The following is a 23,867-nucleotide window of genomic DNA, read 5'->3' as shown; positions in this document are numbered from 1 at the left end:
TCTCTCTCTCATACCCGCCAATATCAAAGTTACCTAGTTATATTATAATATATACCTACCAACGGTTTCATAAAATATAAATCGATATCTAACAAAATGTTGCATTCCTCTCCGCGTTTTCGGGGTCTTTTTCATAATTATAGTATAACGATCTTATTCCGCACCATATGTATCCAAAATCTGGAATAAATATGTTATATCGATGTATACTTGCTTGTTTCCTTACACACGTCTATATATTGAATAGTTAAATGCGCGTTAGCGTTTAGGTGCATTTTTCAAAAACACATCACTTCAGGGCTTAAGTCTGTATGTACACAACGCATTTGGGAGTAATAATTCCCAACGAATTAAAAAGTTTGGACCCAAAAAATATAAGTACGTTTGGGCGCATATCATTCTGAGGCTATTAAGTCAATAGTATTCCAAAAAATATAATATGTTTGTACTTTTATTAATTGCTAACTTTTTAATATATAGGTACTATTATTATATTTTGTACTTGTGAGTTGAGATAAACAGCAATATTTACTGTTTATTTATTTATTCCAAAATGTTGTACTGATTTTTTTTATAATTCAATATATTTAAATCAATTTGTGATATTTCTATTTATTGAATAATTATTTATTTTTTTGTAGAAAAATGTTGTTAAATTTTTTTTTATGGAATTCGTAATTTTTCATTTAGTAGGTACCTTTTTATAGAATTCTGTTTATTTTTTAAGTAGTTATAGTTATAGTTTTGAGCTCAAACCTGTTTTTTATAATTTTGCACAAATGTGTTTACAATTTTCTGGTAAATGTTTGATAAAGTGCCCAAACGTGTTCTGCCTGAGCTGCCGTACAGTGTACATAATATTCGTATTATTATTTCCTATTTTGAATATTTGAACGCGTTGACGGTATATAACGTAATATATTACTCAAACAAATAAGATAATCGCAGAGAAAATGGTTGAGTTCTTATTTGGGTATTTTGTCTACCTATCATCTTATTTTCTTCATTTTTTTTTGTTGAAAATTCAATGAAAATTACTATTAACTACTGATAATATTTTAAAAAAAAATCTTGGATTTTAATATGGGAGGAGGGTCTTGTGAAACGGACATATTGTAGTACACTAGTACCTATGTAATATTATGACATTAAACTTTTAAAAATACTTTTTCTAATTTATTTCCCTGAAAAATATCATACATAATAATACTTAATAGTATATATGTATATAGTAATAGGTAAAGTATAATCGTCAGTAACACGCCTACATATTACGGATAGGTTCAGACAATCCAAGTATTTCCAAAATGTAATAGAAACTTTACCCTATAGGTACATAATATTATAATATTATTATTGTATTATATAAATCGTCGTCCCATTATAACGGTTATTAACGTCGCGATTTTGTGCTGAAACGACAACAGTAATACTATCGTCTATTTTAATGGGCAATGACGTATATATAAAACGTGTGGTTATAAATCATGCGAATGATAAACATACCCCGTAGGTGTATAAGCCGAGGAAAAACGCTCTATAAGTATATCATTATTGGTATTGTAATACGTATGTAGTAAAATATATTATTATTATAACTACTGCCAAACTGCCATATAGAGGTCTTATAACAATATCGTTAGCTCAATGGGGTTGTATAATATTATATAATATAAATTATATATAATATTCATCATAATCGCAATTATTATAATATAATATACCTTTATGATATAAACGTGTAATATCCATTGATAATGATATCGAATATAATATTTAATGTGATATAATATTATTGTCAGCAGCGCAATTTTCCTTTTTAATATTGTGTACTACGGGATAATTTTCAAACATTTTCGTGCCCGGAGGACAGATCGCCGCGAGTATCATATGGATCGATCTATCAACGGATCGCATACAATTATATGGGTCGACGTGACTTGACGACCGACTTTGGTGCTTTCAGACATGCCTCGCCCGACTACACCATCGTTGTATTATCAGAAAACGATCGCATAGTCCATTTCCCGTTGCATAAGTCAACTTTTTAGTAGTTACTGTTGCTTATTTATTTTCAAGTTTTTTTCTCGTACTAAAATATATATTTCTCTCGGTCACGTTGTTATAAAATGACACAACTGTTTGGTTTTTTCTTTTCATTCTGCAGATAAATTAATTATCTGTATAAAATTTGTTTTTTGTTTTCCCAATTATTAGCTATACAATTATTTATTTTTCAATAGTACAAGACACTGTTTATGATTGGTATTCATATTTATTTCGAAATTGCAGTTGTACCGTTTAATCGTGATTTCCATACGCTTTCGGCATGGTAGGTACACGGTAAGATTCATTATTTGTTACATGCAGATGTCTTTGATATCTTGTGGATGACACGTTATTTTATCGGGGCCGAATTTGCAGCGGACCTAATCAACTACTATTCTCCGGAGGCCGAGCTTACAATAATAAAGGTAACCTAAGTGACCATGTGACACCATTCGTGATGGATAATTATCATATTATCGTATCATTATAAGAGTTAATAATAACGGTCTGTACCGCATGTACTATAGAGAATCGAGAGGAAAACATAATAATGTGTCTATATTAAACGACGATCACGCTAAACCTATATGAACATGGGTATACAGTGTATTAATTGCAGTGGCTAGTAAAAAATTATAAGTAAACTATTTGCCCCCTCCCTCTTTACGCCTGTTTAAAATTAGTGTAGATTTTAGGGTTACCCAAGTTACTTATATACCTTAATTTTCCTAATATTAACATTGTAATACAGTTTGGTTTTGACCAACCAATCTACACACTGTGATACTCGAAAGGCGTTTACAGTTTATATATTATAATAGTAATACTATTATGATTGCGGTAATAGTGTTATCACTAAAGACCGGATTTATATGTTTTTACATAATATCATTGCTGGGTCTATGCAGTCTTATGAGAGTAAAATATGTGGATGATTTGTTCAATTCTGAATGCATAGAAAAAAGTTTTTTTTGCATATTTGAGAATATTTTATGGGTTAGAGAATATTTAACTCATTTAGCATATTTTGGAATATTTCGTAAATTGTGAGAAAAAATTTGTATTTATTTTTAATTTTAATATTACGGTATCCAGAAAAATTTTTTTTGAACATTTACAATTTTTTATTTTATCATTTCCGACTCTTACTAAAGTGCAATAATATTTCATTAGAATACGAAACTTTAAATACCTAATAATGAACTCACTATTATTATAAAATTGAAAAAAAAAAAATTTAAATGCATATTAAAGTAAATATTATGATGTTTATTGATTATTTTTGCATATTTTTGCTTTTTTTTTGTATATTTTGCATATTTTATCATATTTTTTAAATTTTTAAGAGAATATAATGAGAATATTTTAAGGTTTTTTCGAGAATATTAGCATCATATTTAAGGTATTTTAAGAGAATATAAATCCGGTCTTTAGTTATCACTATAATGTATATTTTTTGGTGTTTAAACAATTTCACACTATATTGTACTCGCGGGTATCATAATATAAATACGATTTTATTGATTTGATATTTTAAGTTCTTCCAATAGCAGAATATGATGTTGTTTATGCGAACCACATATATATGTACCTATTTTAAATGTATAGTAATATTATTCGCTGTTTTTATTTTGTTGTCTTGATAAATTATATCATTTGTCACTAACTTGAGCGCACGATGAGTGTTATTTTCTACGAAGAATATAATATTTGCTTTGCAATAGATACATTATATTATATTATGTGCTTAGATTTATTTATTTCATTAGAAATATTTCGATCTCATGCGAAAAGGGGATTTCACTATTTTAGTGACAGGAACTTATTTTGCAAAACCAATTTTTCATATCGATAATAAGTAGGATGGTTTAAGACTCCATAGTATTATAAAAGTACCTATAAAGTTAAATTAATTTTATTTTAGAAAATAGAATTTCAATAGAATTTTCACTTCAATACAATATTGAAAATATACCTTTTAACATTAAATTATTTCATACTATAATTTTTGTAAAAGTCGTGTTTCACAAACATTAATTCACTTCAACAGTAACCTAATTTACGATTTATTATTCTATAATGGCGTAAGTGTATGGACATATCATAATGATGTGTAAAATTATTTTATGAACAGTATAATAGTCTACTAATAGTTTTCGTATAGTTAGGTATTTTTATTAAAAGACATTAGCAATCGTTCCAATTTTTTTTTATTCCGCTAAACACCAAAACGTACGTGCTCGTAATAATACACAGCTGAAGCTGCCGCACACATAAAACTTCGTAAGCACAATATTTCAATACTTAAATTCCAATATAATTACAGCCGTTTTTCGGTTTTACATTTTTATATTTTTTAAAAACACGCGAAGTTAACGTACGTCATTTGAAAGCCGTGCGGAGTAAAATTACCACTCTCACCGAATCTATGATGCACACTATGTGCGGTGATTCATAATGTTATTAGTTCGTAGCATCAGATACACGATTATATCGAACAGCACTAATATAATAATATTATTTAACACGAAAAAAAAATAATAAGACAAACGTGACGCCACGCGCGTCGTAATCCTTACGGGTGGTCGTATCATAGGTATTATAATATAATATTATTATTGTCGTAACTGCAGTACACGTAATAATATAATATAACAACAGCGACGATTTTAATATAATTTTTACGACGCGACGTGTCTCATCGGTTCGTGTCGCAATAATATTGTATTGTAATGACATCGGCGCTTTCAGAATTTGACGACTCCTAAAAATCGCAGACCACGGCCTCCCCCTCCGAGTCCTTTGGGCAGTGGCGCCCATGTGGGCGATAATAATAATATTGTGACTGCAGGTCGGAAGGCGCCACCGCCGATATCTACGGTGAATATCTACAGCGAACGAAATCTAGGTCCTTATCGATGATGATATTATTATGACAACAACAATAACATCAACAAAGACGACGACGACGACGACGACGATGATAATGATAATAATAATAATAATAACAAACTAAAAAAAAAAAAAAAAACCACATGTATAAAATAACGTTTCTCCACTACGGCGGCGTTTCGACCATACTGTGCTGTTTGCCGGGATAAAATATAATATTATTATATGTCTGCCTTGGATGAGGCGGCTTTCACTCCATATAAAGAACAAATCGGTGCGAACGGCTAAGCTGGCAAGTGGTGCTCAGAACCATACGACGCGTCGCACTATGTCCGAATATTGTTTGCGCGAATTTCACGCGCGTCGTTCATATTTTATAATAATATTAATTCACGCGTCAGTGTTTATGCTGACATAATAATAACAATATCACGTTAGGTTAGGCACATGTTAGGCACCACGTTATAGGTATACTACTTGTGGTAATATACTTATAATAAAAATACGTATTATATACTATCGCCATATGGTTATTTTATCGTACAAACGCGATTCAAAACCATTCCGTGTCCCGTGAACGACAATAATCGTAATAATAATAATAATAAATTATTGTTTCGCTCTGGTCGTCATAATACGTTTTCGAACGAATTTCTCAGAGGAATTTTCGATCAATGTTCTCCGAGCGCGTTTACTACTGCACACGCACACGTTTATTCCAGTTCTTATCGCTTCGGTCGTGTACCGTTAGAACGGATAAACCTCTCTCTCTCTCGACAATTAAGTGCAGAACACCTGACTCATATAGTCCTATAGTTTTTTCCCCGTACGACCGCGGCGACGAGATAAAATATTTTTTAAAAAAAAAATAGAGGAAAAACGCTATGGGTAAAATAATAATACTGCTGTGGGTATAATACTTATATTATGTCAGCTGTGGGAAGGAAATTATTTTTGCTCGTTTCGCGTGCAACATATTATTATATAACAATAATAATCAGTATTATGTACTTTTGTAGTGCAATAATTAATATTATTGCATCGTCGCGTGGACAATAAGGACAATCCCGTACTTATAATGGATAATAATATTTAAAGTGTGACGATATTGTGTGCGTGCGACATTATTGTATGTATATTATTATATTTTATTATACACAATATCATGTCCATATTGGCGGACAAGACGTCCTCTTCTCCGATAAAACGCACACGAGTATACACGACACACGGCCCACTCGTTTTTCGTAACCACCGTCGAGGATATTTCTATATTATTATTATTATTATTATTATTATTATTATTATTATTATATCATCATCATTGTAATAATTGTATGATATATCGATTTGCGGTTTTCCTATGGTATAATAGTGCGTCTTCTGTATTCTGTAAGTGTATATAGGTACCTACCTACCGTACGTCAACAGCTAATTGTTGGCTGTTGTACTGTTATCGATTGACTGAATAAATTGTTAAAATACTATCACATATTATTATAATACTTAAGACAGCTCGAAATATAATTGATAATTTTTTTTTATTATTGTTCAAAATACAGTTGAACGTTTAATTTGATTTAATTTAATTTAATTTAAATTTAATCTGTAGGTATACATAGTAATAAATTGATACAGTAAACACATTGCCTGACATATATAATTTTAATAATATATCAATATGTGACTATATGTTCAACGACAGTACGACACATTGTTTGTATGTTTTTATGCTTTGATAATATACAAATGCTAAAAAATTCCTTTTCCTAAAATATTTGCAGCTCCCAACTCTTAACCGTGGTATCTGCTGATATTGGTATTTTGGTATTTAGTATATGGCCAATAAGCAATAACGTAATAGTGCAATATAATGCACAACGTCCGTGTGGAATTTTCATCATGACACATATTATACTATTACCTATCTTTTCTGTTTTAGTTGGTCAGAGTAGATGAAAAATAAGTATAAGTTTAATTCATATATATTTATATTATTTATTATCTAACATATAGATTACAGGTATAAGCTCGAAATCGCCTATTGATAATTATTATACCTGCGGGTTACGATCGATTAAACATTTTAAATTTCAGTTAAATGTAATGAAACATTTCTAAATAAAAAAATTCGAATACTCCCTGGGTAGTTAGATGTTTTTTAGTGGCAGTAATAATAAAAAAAAATTAAATTAAAAATTGACTTCGTTTAATATTAATAGTAAGTTACGATCAACCGCTCTACAATAATAGTAATAATATTATTATTGTACGGCAGCGAGCCGCATACGATACACGTCGGTGTGCGAACGCGCATATGATCACAGTCACGCGTGGACCTCGGGCCTGGTCGGACTGTCGTCGTCATTAATAATCTTACTAAATTCTACCTTAAGCCGCATTTTTTTTTTGTTGCTATAGTGCATAATACTACAATATTATATTGTACGGTTTTTATTTCACTTACGTTAATCTCGTGTGATTTAATTTTTTTTTTTCACAGCCGGAATATTATCGTGACAATTCAGAGTTTTTGTGCGTATCTAACGGAAATCGTTATCAGCTGAAAATTCCTCACGCCAAACTGACACATACGGGGACATACACGCTACTGGCCGCCAATCCGCATGGACAGATCAAAGCGCTAATATCTCTCCAAGTCTACTCGACAGGTCGGTCGTAGCTACATATTATACTCATATTATAGGTAATATCTATTTTTTTTTTCATCGAACACGCGCACCGCACAATTAATGCGATATTGTTATTATTGTATTGTATTCATGCGACGTCACCGATTTGAAATATTAGTAAAACAATCTTGACGTTGTAGCCGACTACCCGTGACGAGAAAATATAAAAGTTATGTATAGCTACTATATATACGTCACGATGTGGTTCGACGAGAATACTTAAATTTCAGACAGTATACTATATTATAATAGACCAAACCAAATTACGGAAGCGAATCTTCGCATACTGTCCTTCATCATAAACTCTGCGTACACTCGTCGTTTCTATCGCAATACTGCAGTGTCACCGAACGATGCATATTAATTATATTGTTTTAAATGTTTTCTCCAGGACACTGCAAGAAAAAAATGGAAAATGGGACCAACCACGCGTAAGTTGCATCACGTAACGTTAATACGTTATACTATAATATTATAGTATTTTACACTAACGAGTCATTGATTGATCGAAATAATATACTCTGTTAGAATATACAACATTTAACAATAATATTATTATGTATATCCGTGTGTGTTTAGAACGGTGGAAAGATTACCGAGAATAAGTCGAGGGCTGGTCGACATCGAGTGCCGGGAGAACGACAGTGTATCGTTTGAGTGCAAGTTGAACATCACTCAAGAGACGGACATTAGATGGCAAAAAGACGGCAAAGTATGTATACACTTAACCTAAAACTTCGCTACTGGAACGATTCAATACCTAATAGTTCATGTTATATGAGCATGTGCTGAAAACATACTTCAATAAAATTATAATTATGGTCTATTTTGTTTTCGACCAATCCCTCCCACCCGTTCCTGACCAGTTGGTGAGATTAGGCAAACATATTAAGTCTCAGCTGATCGACGGCGATACGGCTCGTCTCGACATATCCACTGCGAGCCCGCTGCACGAAGGACTATACACTTGCACAGCTTTCAACGAACTGGGGCAAGACTCGACGTCGGCGCGACTGGTACTGTTGTCGGGTGAGTTGATGAAATAAAAAACGGCAAGACTGTTGACACGAATATATTCGATATTGTACTATGATAATAATGTGTGGTATTAAAATGTTTTAGATTCGCAAGAGACCGCCAAGGCACCCCAGTCGAACGGACAGCGAAATACCATGCTCAATTCACCAATACTAGCAGGTGAAAAAAATTGTAAATTAAGAACAACACTGTACAAATCCTGTGTGGGAGAAAAACTGCAGCGGTGGCGGTGGCGGTGAACTGCTCCAGTACATATTATTTAACCGCTCGGCGTGGCGGTAAAGCCGAGGCAATATAATTTAACGCCACCGCCACCACCACCGCTGCAGTGTGTGGGGACCTTTATTTGAATATCATTAAATTTAATATTTCTGAATTTAATACTTCATGATTGTTCCACATTAATTAATGTTTTATATATCTATGACAATATTGAGAAGCAATATGATGGTTATATTTCAAGTCTTAGTATCAAACGTTTAAATCTTGTAAAAATAACCAATATCGGAATATTCAGAGTTTCGATACCATTCGTAAACTGTAAATACTCGCAGGTGAAACGAACGACAGATGTACCAAACGGTTGAAGCGAAGCAGCGCGCCGAAATTTTACGCCGTACTTCACGACCGGATCGCCGACGTCGGCGAGGACGGTTCGGTTCCTGTGCAGCGTGTCCGGTCACCCACCGCCGTGGTCGTCGTGGGAGAAGGACGGCCAGCCAATCGGCGTCAATAGCAGGATGAGAATTCGCGAGGAAGACGACCACCGGTCGTTGGAGATATGCGACGTCACCTCCGACGATGCAGGCCTCTACCGAATCACCGTCGAGAACAAATTCGGAAAAATCCAAGCCACAGCCCGTCTCGAAGTGTTGAGTGAGTACCTATTTAAAATATCGACGATTATATAATCGTTTCGGATATATTATGATGTTATAGACATGTTATATTAAACGATGTAATATTATAAAGATTGTGTATAGATCCAGAGTAGCTTGTACTATGTTTGAAAACATTTTCAATGTTTTACGTTTTTTTAGAATTTTTTTAAATCAATGATTTTGAGTATAAACCTGCGCAACGGGTACGATCGATCGTCGTGAGTGAGAATTTACACGTGACACGTAAATAAATATCCATACCTCAGTAACAACTGTTGTTGAGCGTGACTAATCATTTGATAAAAGTGCCGCCGAGATGTGACCTTATTTCCATACGTAACCTACCTAGATAGGCTAGATAGTAGATATATGTGTTACAACGATCAGAGATCGTTTTTATCGTCTGTGGTTTTTAATTTTTATAAAATATAATAGTAATGTTACGTCCACATTTTTTCGTCGTTTTCATTACGGAATCGGAAACAATCATTAATTTGTAATGTTTCAACAGCACACAATCAAACCACAAACGACGTTCAAATCACATCATCATCTAACGGCAGGAGACAGTCCGGGTCGGCTGCTTGTGCGGGTGAAAATTTTACTCTCAGCTGTGACATAAGGGGGAACTCCATGTCTGACGTTACCTGGTATAAGTGAGTACCTATTATACTATTATTATAGTAACGACGCCATCGACGCCAGCTACTATTCCATCCTGATCCAGATGTATATTATACTTTAATGTAAATGGGAAATGTGTAACAACTAACAGATTATCTAAAGTCACAGAACCTGCATCACAGTGGCGTATATCATAAAAAAATTGGTGTTGCTCAAATAATTTCAGGTGACCTATCCCTCATAACATTGTTATACCGGCCTATAAAATGTCCTATTCTTCTTCTATCAATACCCACCCACCCATGTTATAAGGTGTTACCTGAGCAACACTTGGCCAGACCTATGTTACACGCCACTGTCCTGTGAGTTGAATGGTTGTGTCCCGGTTCCAATATACCCCTTTAAAATGTTTACAATAATTATTGGGTGGAAGTCAACATTATGTTTGCTTGGAGCCCAAAATAATTTACAACTATCCATATTTTTATTGGGCGAATACCCGTGATAAAGATATGTATATGTTTCACACTCTCTTGACGATCGCTGCACACAGTGCGCCATCGCCTATCAAAAATATAATACAACCTCATGATTTATTCTGTGCAGGGATGACGAGAAAATCAAGCCCGACGGCAGGGTGACTTCGTCCCTGGACGATCTGGCGGCCAGACTTTCGATATCGAACTTGGAGTCGGCGGACACGGGTGTGTACACGTGTGTGGCGAGGTGCGAGTCCGGCGTCACCAGGTGCTCGACGGAATTGTGCGTTTTCGACACGAAACCGGCCACTGACTCGTATCTACAACCTCCGATATTCGTCGAGGGTCTTGTTCCTAAACGCACCGCTGACGAAGGCGAACCGGTCCAGTTGACCGTAAGACTCCAAGGTGAGACTACGCTACATAATATTATGATTATGATAATATTATGGTACCGACGTATAGTTAAATCGTATTGGATACGTACGTGTATAATTATTATGTTTTTTCGTTTTTCGTTATCAGGTGCAGTTCCTATGAGCGCCTCGTGGTTTAAAAACGACGTGCCCGTTCCCGACTGCGCGGACTTTGAGTACGTAGTGGGCGACGACCGTGGCGAATTCAGCCTGTCGATTACCGACCCTTTCGTCAAGGACAGCGGCACTTATAGTTGCAAAGTGGCCAACTCGTTTGGACAGGCCGTGTCAAGCGGACAACTCATTATAAACGGTTTGTATACGAATTTCCCGTTAAAAATATTGCCGTTATATTATGCCTTCAGTACCTACCTATTTATGATAAATAATAATATATTAATGTCGTATTATTATTATCATCGTCGCGTAGAAATGTCCAGCGAACATCAGGTGCCAATTGTCGTCGAACTGAACAACAATCTGCAGGACGTTGTAGAAAAGACCGCGGACGATTCCACGGTCGTCACCGGAACCGCACTTCCGGCATCCATACTCAGGGGGCCATGTGACACGACCGTCTTGCGTGGCGCCAAAGTCGTCTTGGAGACGTCTTACCAGGGCGATCCCGAACCCTGCGTCCAGTGGCTCAGAGCGGTGAGTCTGAATAAAATAATCATCCATAGGCGGATGAGAAGATACTTGAGTAAAATATTGTTATTGACATCGAGTCATTGAGATCGGTTGTAAAAATATCATTACCTATATACACATTTTTTATAATATACTTAATGTATCATTTGTTATTCTGTAGGTATATTTTATAGATAAAATGTACTTACGAAATATTGTTGGGATTTTTAACTATAAAAAAAAGTACGTAGGATAAGAGTTTTTTTTTATTTTATTTAATATCAATGATATTGTGAATTTATCACAAATAAAATATCGATAGGTAAACCTTTGAAAAAGCTATCGATCACGTATTATTTTGTAACAGTAAATAGTAATTATAACGTAACAGGGCATTATCTAACCTCGAATATGTACAGTAATATCATACGGTAATATTTATTTCGTATATAGGGCAAAGTGTTGGAGTCCAACGCGCATCTGTGCATAACCAACGAGCGCGGCGTGTCCAGTCTGACGATCGACTCAATCACGGCCGACGATTGTGGCAAGTACGTCGTTCGCGTCGACAACGGACACGGTAACGATTTCCACTACGCCTCTGTCGCCGTCGAAGGTACAATGACATATTATTATTAATATTATTATGATAAAACAATCGACTGTCGTCGTAGTCTTCACTACCTACACAATTCCTATGATACGCGTTAGAAGGGGAACAGATAATATTATTGTATTTAACACGCAGCTACTATACCTACTTGTTTTTATATTTTGACACGTCACGATTTGATAGAACAGTTTTGAACACTCTACGAAGGGCTATTATAAAACCCGATGTATTTTGATTTGCGTACTAATAAATCGAAAACTTTGGGTTAAGAATATCATATAATTTTTTTTAAAACTAGCCTGCTACGTTTACGGCAAAATAATATAATAATATGTCGAAATTGGGAGTTTAGAATTTTTTTCATAATATGATCGGCCTCCGGCGTAGTACAGTCGTTAGTATTATTAATGATTATTTTTCACGAACACGTCAATTACACAACATAATTATTATGGTATTGTTTTCTTCAACATAATATTATTATTACAATAATCATACTAATGTTATACGCATAGGCGTAACTGACCCTTGAAGATGGGGGAGGACTTCAGCCCTAGCATTTTTCTAATGAGTAAATTATAAATAAAAATTATAGGGGCTTTAAGAAATTCTAATGTGGGCTGAAGCCCAGCCTGGTTACGCCTATGGTTATACGACATGGCGGTTTACGCCAAACCACTCTAACGGTATAATAATATAAGATTATCTGTTATCACTATAAATGAATCGATCGCGTCGTATATTGTGGTCTTATAATAGTAATATTATACCGTGCAGTGTGTTGTATTAACCGAAATTACGATACGTGCAAACATCATAGGCCAGCGTGTATTGTATTGTAATAACGTACGGCATATTGTCATATCGCATTATTATCGTATACTTACTACAACTGATAATAGACGTACTTGGGCGCTTACGCGTGCGGGACATATTATTATTATATTATTACGTTTCAAGCGCACGCGACCAACATCGAGTTCGGAGTTTCAAACCGTATGTACATATTATTATACATGCAACGCACAATGACAAAATAATTCTCTCGACGGTGTAATGTCATCGTTTAATAATAATATTATACTATTGTAATAACGGCCACTCGGCGGTGGTTGAATTCGCATGAGGCTTTTAATATTTATTGTTTTTTTTTTCGTCGACGTGTGCATTTACAATGCGTTTATAATTAATAATAATTACTATCTCGTAGGTACCTATACTCACTCCGCGACTGCACCGCATTTATTCTATAATACCTACCTACTTACTAATATCCTATTATGACGTGTATGCAGCTCCTAACCGAGGTATCATAATTAATGTGCGTGCACGTTCGGTTCAATAATAATATCACAATATGAACTTATTATCACTACCGTGCTGCTCTGCGGATCGCGTCTTGTACATAGGTGGTCGCCTTAGATCTTGTATTTAGTCTGAGGTCTGAGGCGATCGGCATTCATCATAACAATATAACGCTTTATAATATAATATTAATTAAATAACTTCGCGCGGGTTATTCGAACCGGTTTGTTCGTTACGATAAAATTATTGAAACATCTTCACCGCACGTCGTAAGTACACCTATAAACTTTATGTATTTAAATATGTATAATATGTGTGCACCAGCTAGCTGTATAACCCGACTTTTCCCGTGAAAAAATGAACAAACATAAAATACGACGCTAATTATTGCCGGTATATCTCAGTTCTATAATTCAGTTCACGGGCAAATCGGCTTCGACGTACCTATCGCTTCGTGAACTTATTGTCTACAACTCTACCGAAATCGTAGGTACTTGGGTACATACTAAATTGGTATATTAATATATTATCGAACGTGGTTCAAACTATACTCTTCAAACTTTCCCGGTAACTAATAACAATCTCTGTAACTTTCGTTAAAACCGGTTTTGTAGTTTTTGATTCCATAAGCTTTAGACATAAGGAAGTGTTTATATTTGAATAACAAACAATAAATCAAATATTATTTTATTTTCCCATATAGCGACACATGACGGTTCTTTTATATATAGGTAACAATTTATTTTTTCAAAATGTTATCTCTATAATCAATGGCAACTATATAGGTATATAAACAAAAAAATATTCAATTTTCGAGAGCCAAAACAGTGGGTTGAAAAGAGGAACTAGAAACACACCCTCCTAGTCGCGAGTTATCTATTTATATATCTTTTACTGAAATCGGTTCTGTATAGTTTCCGAGATAAGCGCGTTTAAACATATGCATAATATTATAAGCTATATGCCTATATAATATACCCGTGTCATAACTATTATTGTTTTATTATCAGCCGATACAATATAATATTATTGTTGTTAATCGCGGGTGTGTATATAGGACCTCCGGACCCACCGGCAGGCAGACCTGTTGTCTCCGTGTCAGAGACTAGTGCGGACGTAACGTGGTCCAGTCCGGCGTACGACGGTGGGTGCATGGTCACCGGTTACGGCGTGGAAGTCCGACCGTTCAACCAGTCCGATTGGAAACTAGTGGCCGACAAGTGAGTAATACTTTAAAATTTTTTTTTTTTAATCATCCTTTACCGACCGGCCCATTAATAATATCGTAGTGTTATACTCTAAAGCGTGTATGAAGTTTACAATAATATTTTCTACATATAGTAATTAAATTTCATTTTTTTTTTTTTTTTAATGAGTTTCGATTCGCGGGTCACCCTTATATTATAATTTATACATATTATATACGGAGAGGTCCATCGCGTTATCTGTACAGTTTTCCCCTGTCGGCTATGGGAGAAATCGGAAAAATGCAGTAGTTAGTTCTGAATATTATATAAATACTATATGTTGCTCGTCGTATAGGTAATAAACTATCTACCTACTTAATGTGCACACGTCATACATGTGGTTATGCTTCAGCCGATTATTGCAATCACGCTTCGGATGGACGACGACGAGGTGTGTCGTTGGAAAACGGTCAATCGAATAATAATAACAATAGTAATTAATAATATACAATATCATTATTATGGTTGTTATTTTATGTGAGACGTGTGTCGTTAATAATACACATTTTTTATAAACAATATTATATACCTGCAAACATACTGTGTCCATACTGAATCCACGCTTATATTATGAATTATAATATTATATTATTTCACTTTCTAGAGTGGAATTTTTAAAAAAAAAGAAAATAAATTGTTTTTTTCATAATCACGATCAATTGCCGATACGACAAATCACAGTACACTATATTATATTCGAAGGTCGTCGATAGCATAGTAACAATAATAATAATAGTTTAACTAGATATCAGCATTAGAATAAAAAAAAAAAATCGATTTAAGCATTCAACGAGCACGATCAATGTAAGTGCGCGTGGTATCAACATAATATAATACCTACTAATTTTTCAATGGCGAAAGCGGAAAAATTATTTTTGAATTCGGCGTACCTATAACTACTTCCTATTACGCTTTTACTATATGCCGGAGTTTTCTTCTTCGAACAATCAAAACGGTCGTAATTCGGCCAGTCATAATATGCAATCAAACACATATCAGGATAAATAAATTATATAACGTTTTATTGTATAATCATAATATAATATACGATACCCACGGCGAGTGCTTACAAACCATCTACCCTTCCCCTCGACTAATTCGCAATTGTCACCTTCCGCGGCTTTGCGTGCGAATCTCGTGCCATTATTTTTTATATTGACATTCGAGTATGATAATAATATACACTATTATATTATTATTTATTTATATATCATATCGTTTTGTGCGTCGTGACGACTATTCCCTATCTATCTCTGTACAGGTGTCACTCGTTATCTCATATTGTCCGGGGTCTGGCACCCGGCGAGTCTTACGTGTTCAGAGTCCGAGCGGAAAACATGCACGGATCGAGCGAGGCGAGCTTAGAATCCACACCGGTGTACATACTGCAAACTGGTAACGTATACGAAAATTATAATATTATTATGCATTAGGTTTGACACATTATCGTAGTGATATTATGCAGGGTCATAATGTATTGGTTATTAACGTTTTGGTTTTAATGGGCTGCAGTATTAAGATATTTTGTACGGGGCCTGACCAATATATTTATATAATATCATATCAATATTCGTAGCAAAATCCGATTTACGCATTCACCGTGTCTGACCGTAGATAATATATATTATTATTATCATAATGACGTGAGGTGTATGACGTATATTGTGTACAACATTATTATGACGGTCACGTCCCGCGCTGTGCAAGTTAGCGTATCTGAAGCACGATATCAAGGGTGGGGGATGATTAAAATGCTTAAACACAACTTTTGATTTACAAAAGACCCCCATTCATGATACTCCACACATCGTGGACTTAATGATTTTTTTTTTTTAAAGCAACTTTTTTTCCATTGCCTCTTACCCCCCTCACATAGTCCAACATACTAAACACGCCACTGGACCCGCGGCGAGTTTGTAACCGAAAGCGTGAATAAAAACGACAAACGAACCGTCGTCAATAAAACATGGTTAGTGCGCGTATTACCTTATAAAATATTACATTAAAAACGAGTAAAAGTCTATAACAACATAATAATATTAATAATAACGCGTGTACAATTATTGGCATACATGTGCATCTATATACAATATCAAGTCACGCGAGTAGGCCTGCGAGGAGTGGGCGATAAGAGAGAGTCCAGTACACGGCGTGTTGATAAAAGACGAAAAATAGATAAATAATATTCTTTCGGAATTACTACCAAACGCATATTATAATTATAGGTCTACAAAATAAACACAGTATAGCAAGACAGGTTATTATTTTTCTTATAATTATTAGTTGTATGTTTTCGTACACTTTAGTGTCGATCTCAGCAATCGATGTAGATGGTTTAATAATAATTTAAATAAAATTAATGGCATTTCTTCCATAGTAGGTATTTCATAATGTAATAGTTATATTTTTTAATAACTCAAACGACTGTTGAAATAGTAATAAGTAAATAGTAAATAAGTCAATATGAAATACGTCCATAAACTCATAAATCATATTAAATTGATCGATAACTCTGATATACATATATGTTATGGTAATGTATTGAATTACAATGATATATTTACAAATATATTCACAAAATGTGTGTTTACAATTTTTTTCTACAGTTATAACAAATTATATTTATATACTATAAAGATCAGATTTGATTCATGAAATATTAAAATAGAACTCTATTGAAAAAAAATGTATTTAATGTTGTTTGAAATTTATTTCACGTGGGTTGATACTCAGCATAGTGGGTACATAACATATCGTGTAAGATGCATATAATATGATAAACCTAAATAAATTCTACCGACTAAATTTGAATTATTTAAATAATATTATTTAATGAATTTAAAGATTATGGAAACACGCTTTGGCCAAAAACAGTAAACATAGAAAATGGTGAACAATTCGATGGGCAATACGAAGTACTGGATGAACTTGGAAAAGGCAGATATGGGGTCGTGTATAAAGTTAAAGAACGTGAGACCAACAAATATTACGCTGCCAAGTTCGTCAGGTGCATCAAGTCAACGGACAAGGAAAAAGCCCAAGAAGAAGTCGACATAATGAACTGTCTGCGACACCCGAAACTCTTACAGCTCGACGCAGCTTTCGACAAGCCAAGAGAAGTGGTCTTGGTCACCGAATAGTAAGCAAGTATTTTATTAGAAAGAAAAACTCGATTACCAAGTACAATAATTTTCTCCCATAATCACTCTGATCATTTCTGATGATTTGTCTGTGGAAAAATAATTTTTTCGGCATTATACATTTATATTATTGATCCAAATTTTACAGTATTATTTAAAAAAAATACAATTAAAATTGAGCACACACTCAATACTGCACACTGTTTTGTTTGTTGACGTGAGGCAATATTCGTATAGTTTACGGAACTTGTTTTTTTCATTTTAAATCAATTATCCCAAAATATTAAGAAATATCATCGAAAAACTCTGTACTGAATCGAATATTTATTTGCCCCTCCAGCATTTCCGGTGGTGAACTGTTCGAAAGAGTGGTGGCCGACGACTTCACGCTCACAGAAAAAGATTGCATTCTGTTCACCAGACAGATATGCGAAGGCGTGGACTACATGCACAAGCAGAACGTCGTGCACTTGGATTTAAAGGTATAAAATATTTTTGAAAGTCTGATCAGTCGTTATCCTGGATCACGTAAAGTTTTTGTGGTGATTAGGTTGGGAATGTTCCAAGTCCATAAGAGCTTGCACAAGTGTATTTGGGCATTGTCAAATGACTAGATGTAGTAGAATAGTATAAAAAAATTAATATTTTGTCATATTACTACGGAATAAGTAATACGAAGATCGTTCGTTAGTATTTTTCCATTGGAAACGATAATATCAAGCTTATCCATAAAAATATATAATTGTTGTGTTTTTTTTCACGTTTTATTGTTGTGTCTATTAATTGAAAATTCGGCTTCGTATTACATTTTTTTTTTATATTTTACATTAAGAAATACACAATCTGTATTTTTTAACACAATAAGTGTAATATGTTAAGGCACAATAAAAAATCCAAATTTTGAATAAGAATCCAATTATTATTGATACTTAACTGTATTAAATTGAAATATTGTTTTTCACGCATCAATTTATTTGTAAAAACATGGTAATTTTATTATCATAACAGTACTTGTATTAGATTCTGAGCAGAGCGATGAATACATAAGTTTTACAATGCGCGATGTGCGTATTTTTTGCTAGGTAGAAACTTGAAAAAATGTATACGTATCAGGGCTCAATTAAAAGTATCGCGTTTTATTAAAACAAAATTGTCAAAGCACGCAATGATCATCCATGTACTTACTACGTATGGCGCAATATTTGACACATACTGCAGCTCAGAAAATAATTTTGCAAAGTAATTTGTATTAATTTTCTCGTAAAAAAAAAAATGTATAATAATAATATAATAGTATTATATTTTTATCTCGTGCGAACACGACGTCGTGTTAACGGCACTTGTACGTTTGATAACGATAATATGGTCGTTTTAGCCGGAAAACATCATGTGCCAGTCGCGGACCTCGCACTACGTCAAGCTCATAGACTTCGGGTTGGCGCAGAAAATCGTACCGGGACAGCCGATGCGAGTGCTGTTCGGCACGCCCGAGTTCATCCCGCCCGAGATCATCGGCTACGAGCCCATCGGCCTCGAATCGGACATGTGGTCCGTGGGAGTGATCTGCTACGTGCTGTAAGTGACCGTTGCGTATCTGACCACAAATTAATATGCCCTTTCGGTGCACCTCCCCCCCCCCCCCGACCACTCATGGTTATGACGTGTTTTGGATTCTCACGATTTCGTTGTTTTCAGACTGTCCGGTCTGTCGCCGTTCATGGGCGACAACGACCCCGAAACGTTCACCAACATAACGAAAGCCGAATTCGACTTCGACGACGAGGCCTTCGACGCCGTCTCTCAGGACGCCAAGGACTTCATAAGCGCGCTGTTGATCAAACGCAAAGAGTACGGTACCCGCCGCAGTTGTCCTTCGCGATAACGGCGTCGCGACGTATACGATTTTTATTAGGGTTCGGGACTTGTAGAGCAGCGCTCATTTATTATAATATTATGTCCCCCTTAAAAACACTGTAATCAGGGGGGGGAATTTCAGTATGTTTTATGCACTAAAAATGCAGACATAAATGCTAACATTTTCAAAACAAAAATCATTTAATAACATTTTAAACACAATATTGTAATAGCATAAAAAAAGAAGAATACAGCATAGGTATAAATCATAATCATAGTTGGCCATTATAAAATTAAAGTAAAGAATTATTATTATTCGTTAGGAATAATTATGATATTATGTGAATTATGAAATAATAAAAATATACAAATTCCTTGAAATCCGCTTCTACCTGCTAAAAGGAAAAAAGTTGTATAATAGCTCATTGAATGACAATTCAAAATAGTTTGAAAACAATATTCGCTAAGATCAAATCAACCATAGTATTTAAGGTATACTATAGGTCCCATATTACATTAATTTATTCTATTAATCATATCGTACAAATATTTATTTTTTTTTAAATTTATGACAGTTTACCCACAAATAACAACGGGTAGGCGAAAAAATCATTAAATAATATTGAATTCACTATAACGGATAAACCGTATAAAAATGAAATGCTGTATTTGAATTTTTTTCCACCTTAAGACATATTATTATTTCTTTATTACTCTACTATGTATTACACACCGTTGTAGTGTCGCTATATAATTCCTGAACTCTAATTATCGCATCGGTATTGGTTAGCTTATTGACGGACGACTCGTTTTGCAGGTTAAGACTTACTGCCAGAGAATGTCTGAAACACAAATGGCTGGCGCAACAGGACATGGACATGAGTTGCGTGATTCTGAGCACGGATAAACTTAAAAAATTCATCATCCGTCGAAAATGGCAGGTTAGTACCGATTTATATAAATACGCAATAATATTACTATATCGTTGTCGTACAATATGGTAACACACATAAGTTGTAGATACGCAGTTGTAGATATTTTATTAAAATTGCAGTATTTTTAAAGTGTTTTCGAGTGATTGATAGTAACGTTCATTTTTAATAATTTTTTCGAACAATACATTACTGAAAACTTAATCCCATACAATATGATACAAAACGTATTTAATCGTAATAATAGATAATAGGTTGGTGCCTAATGTGTTCTGATAACATTAACATTAAACATAACATTAACAATTATTTATGTTATTTTTCGAGTACCTGCATCACAAAAATTCTTTAGTTTAATAAAGTATGAATAATTAATGAAAAAAAAATTAATAATTACCATTTTTGATATTATATTTTAGTTTTTAAGAAGTTATTTTTTTAAAACTGCAGGCGTAAAACGTAGGCATAATAAATTCACTCATGTTGGACTTAATGTATATTATAAATATTGTCGATATCAATAAATAGAATAGTTTTTTTTTTTTTTTATTAATTGTATCAATTCTTTGAAGATATATTAATGAGCTAATAAATTATCATCTAGTGCGAGGGTGCGTAAGAATATACCTAAAGGTGTACTGCTACAGTCTGTTACTCTGATAATTGAGTTCGCCCCAAAATCGCAACATTTAACCGTTGACTTTCATTTGAAAAAGTTGCTAATACATCAATGTTATCATTTATAAGCGCGTAATAATTAAATTTTTGATAGATCCCGTGCACAGGAGTCGTTAACGTAATAACATCTTAATATAATACAGTCTACGACATACGTCGAAGGCATGACGACCGTTTAGTAGGTACCCATGTAGAATTTTCAGTGTTAGTACAGATGATGCCGAGCCAAATTCAATCTGTTTTGGAGACTAGATAGTGAAATAATTGATTGCCTTTCTATCGTCCAGCGTTCATACATTAATTTAAATGATTTCAAGTTATGTTGTTATGCGCAAAATGCGAAGAAACCATGTTTTTATATTTAACATCAATAACACTATAATCTTTATATATTTTTACCCGCATCTGTCAGCTAACACCGTAAATTCATAATTTTATGCATATGCATACAATTAATGATATTATAATATAACTTTTGTAATATTTTTTTATTTAACAGATTAGTAGTTTTTTTATTTGACTAACACGTTTTTTTTGTGCTTGTGTGTGTTTTTGTGTGTTGTGTTTGCTGTAATCAGAAAACGGGCAACGCAATCCGTGCTCTGGGCAGGATGGCCACTCTGTCAGCGGCTAGCAGACGTGGTGTCAGCGGGGGTAGCAGTGCTGGAGGAGGAGGTGGAGGAACGGGAGGTGGATGCGGAACCGGAAGCGTTTTACAAAAGCTAAAAATGGCTTGCCTGAGAGAAGAAGAGTCGGCCGGCGAGGCACCTTTGGAAACTCTGCAAGAAATTGCGATAACCGAAACAACGAAAAACGGTAGTGGCCATAGGTCTTGTGACGCTCGCAGCGACAGTGGATTTAGTGATTGTCCATCTTTAGCGTCACCTACTGCGACGCTCGTCCGGCCGACAAAATGCCCATCTGCCATATCCGAAGAAATGCCACCGGTTTCCGACCAGGATCGTTCTCCTCCACCACCCTCTCATGGTTCTTCTTCACCCGTCACTCGTCGTTCTCCTTCTCCTATCACTCATCGTTCTCCTTCTCCCGTCACTCATCGTTCTCCATCTCCACCACTCACCGGTCGTCCTTCTTCTCCAGCCACTCGTCGTCCTCCTTCTCCCGCCACTCGTCGTCCTACTTCTCCCACTACTCGTCGTCCTCTTTCTCCCGCCACTCATCGTCCTTTTTCACCCTCAACTCGGCGACCCTTGTCTCCTACAACACGTGGTTCATCTTATACAGCAGCTCGTGGACCTTCTCCTCTGGCAACTCATCTCCGTTCTCCTCTTCCGCGAAACCGTCGTGACGCCACTCATCCCGTTCATGACGTACCACTGCCCGCAGGTACCGGAGTCAGTGGCATGTGCAAGACAAACCGGATAATCTTTGACAACGGACGGCGTGACGGCAATGCATCATCGCCTGGTATTGGCGGCGGCGGCGGCGTTCAGCGTAAGGAACCCATTCGCATACAGACGGCCGACAATTTCCAAAAGGCTGTCGCATTTTGGAAACAATAAAATATTATATTATTTTATAACAATACATGGTGATTACGTCACCCTCTTAGATCGGGTGTGTTTTTTTTCTCTAACTAATCATTATAATATGCTATTATCAAACTATTATTATACATTCATTATTATACCTACCTACATATTATATCGTTTTGGATAGTAAGACATCTCGTTTTCACTTTTCAACTGTTTTTTTTTTTTAAATTTACTTTTATTTTATACCTTAGATATGATATTTTACGTGTTATTTCATTATTGCCAAAGCTTAGACATTTAATTTATAAGTGTACATATTAATATTATTATCACATAGCGGTTTGATATAATTCGATGAACCGTTTTTCGCATTTCATTTTGTTATATTATACACACGTGCCATTGACCGTTAGCCGTTTATACAAATATATATTATTTACTATTTTATTATTATACACAAACATACCTATTTTATCCATCATCGTGGCTCGCTCATTATTACCGATAGGCCTGTGTTATTGTTATATCATATAGGTGTCTTTAATAACAACAATTTTGTAAGTCTGCTTTTTATTGTTCACCGTCGGGATGTTTGTATTTTTATGTTCTTTTTCGTGTGTAAACTTTTACAATAAATTATACATAATATAATATACTTAGCAGTTAGTGATTTATACAATATAAGCATAAAAATGTACAACTCTTACACAGTACTTACAATAGCTGAAGTTATACCTACACGTGGCACGATACACAATGTGAATCTCGTGAATGTGTACGCAAAGTGGACTTTCGTCGTACACTTTTAAGACGACGACGAGTTAGCATAAGAGAAAAAAAGGCAGCCATACTGTCTTATTCACTCATATCATATTTCGGTGTGTCTTAATAGGCTATATT

At 34.7% G+C, this 23,867-nt stretch overlaps 1 protein-coding gene across 1 annotated transcript in view; it reads left to right on the top strand.

Moving 5' to 3' along the window:
- LOC132943068 (uncharacterized) overlaps positions 1-23,620 on the top strand; it is a 93,752-nt gene extending 70,132 nt beyond the window's left edge. Inside the window, 20 exon segments of the mRNA XM_061011865.1 lie at positions 7,445-7,613; positions 8,026-8,065; positions 8,214-8,346; positions 8,501-8,663; positions 8,757-8,831; positions 9,227-9,321; positions 9,323-9,548; positions 10,065-10,209; positions 10,784-11,064; positions 11,182-11,385; positions 11,503-11,726; positions 12,156-12,318; positions 14,678-14,840; positions 16,129-16,262; positions 17,712-18,006; positions 18,348-18,489; positions 19,383-19,582; positions 19,703-19,855; positions 20,679-20,802; positions 22,050-23,620. Of these exon segments, the coding sequence (XP_060867848.1) occupies positions 7,445-7,613; positions 8,026-8,065; positions 8,214-8,346; positions 8,501-8,663; positions 8,757-8,831; positions 9,227-9,321; positions 9,323-9,548; positions 10,065-10,209; positions 10,784-11,064; positions 11,182-11,385; positions 11,503-11,726; positions 12,156-12,318; positions 14,678-14,840; positions 16,129-16,262; positions 17,712-18,006; positions 18,348-18,489; positions 19,383-19,582; positions 19,703-19,855; positions 20,679-20,802; positions 22,050-22,994 (4,074 nt within the window). The 3' untranslated portion in view covers positions 22,995-23,620.
- Positions 23,621-23,867: the final 247 nt, after the last annotated feature.

The sequence above is a fragment of the Metopolophium dirhodum genome, chromosome 4, assembly GCF_019925205.1.
Source record: "Metopolophium dirhodum isolate CAU chromosome 4, ASM1992520v1, whole genome shotgun sequence".
NCBI classification, from domain to species: Eukaryota; Metazoa; Arthropoda; class Insecta; order Hemiptera; family Aphididae; genus Metopolophium; species Metopolophium dirhodum.
Note: the sequence above shows the minus strand (reverse complement) of the source record. Positions and strands in the feature narration are given on the sequence as shown.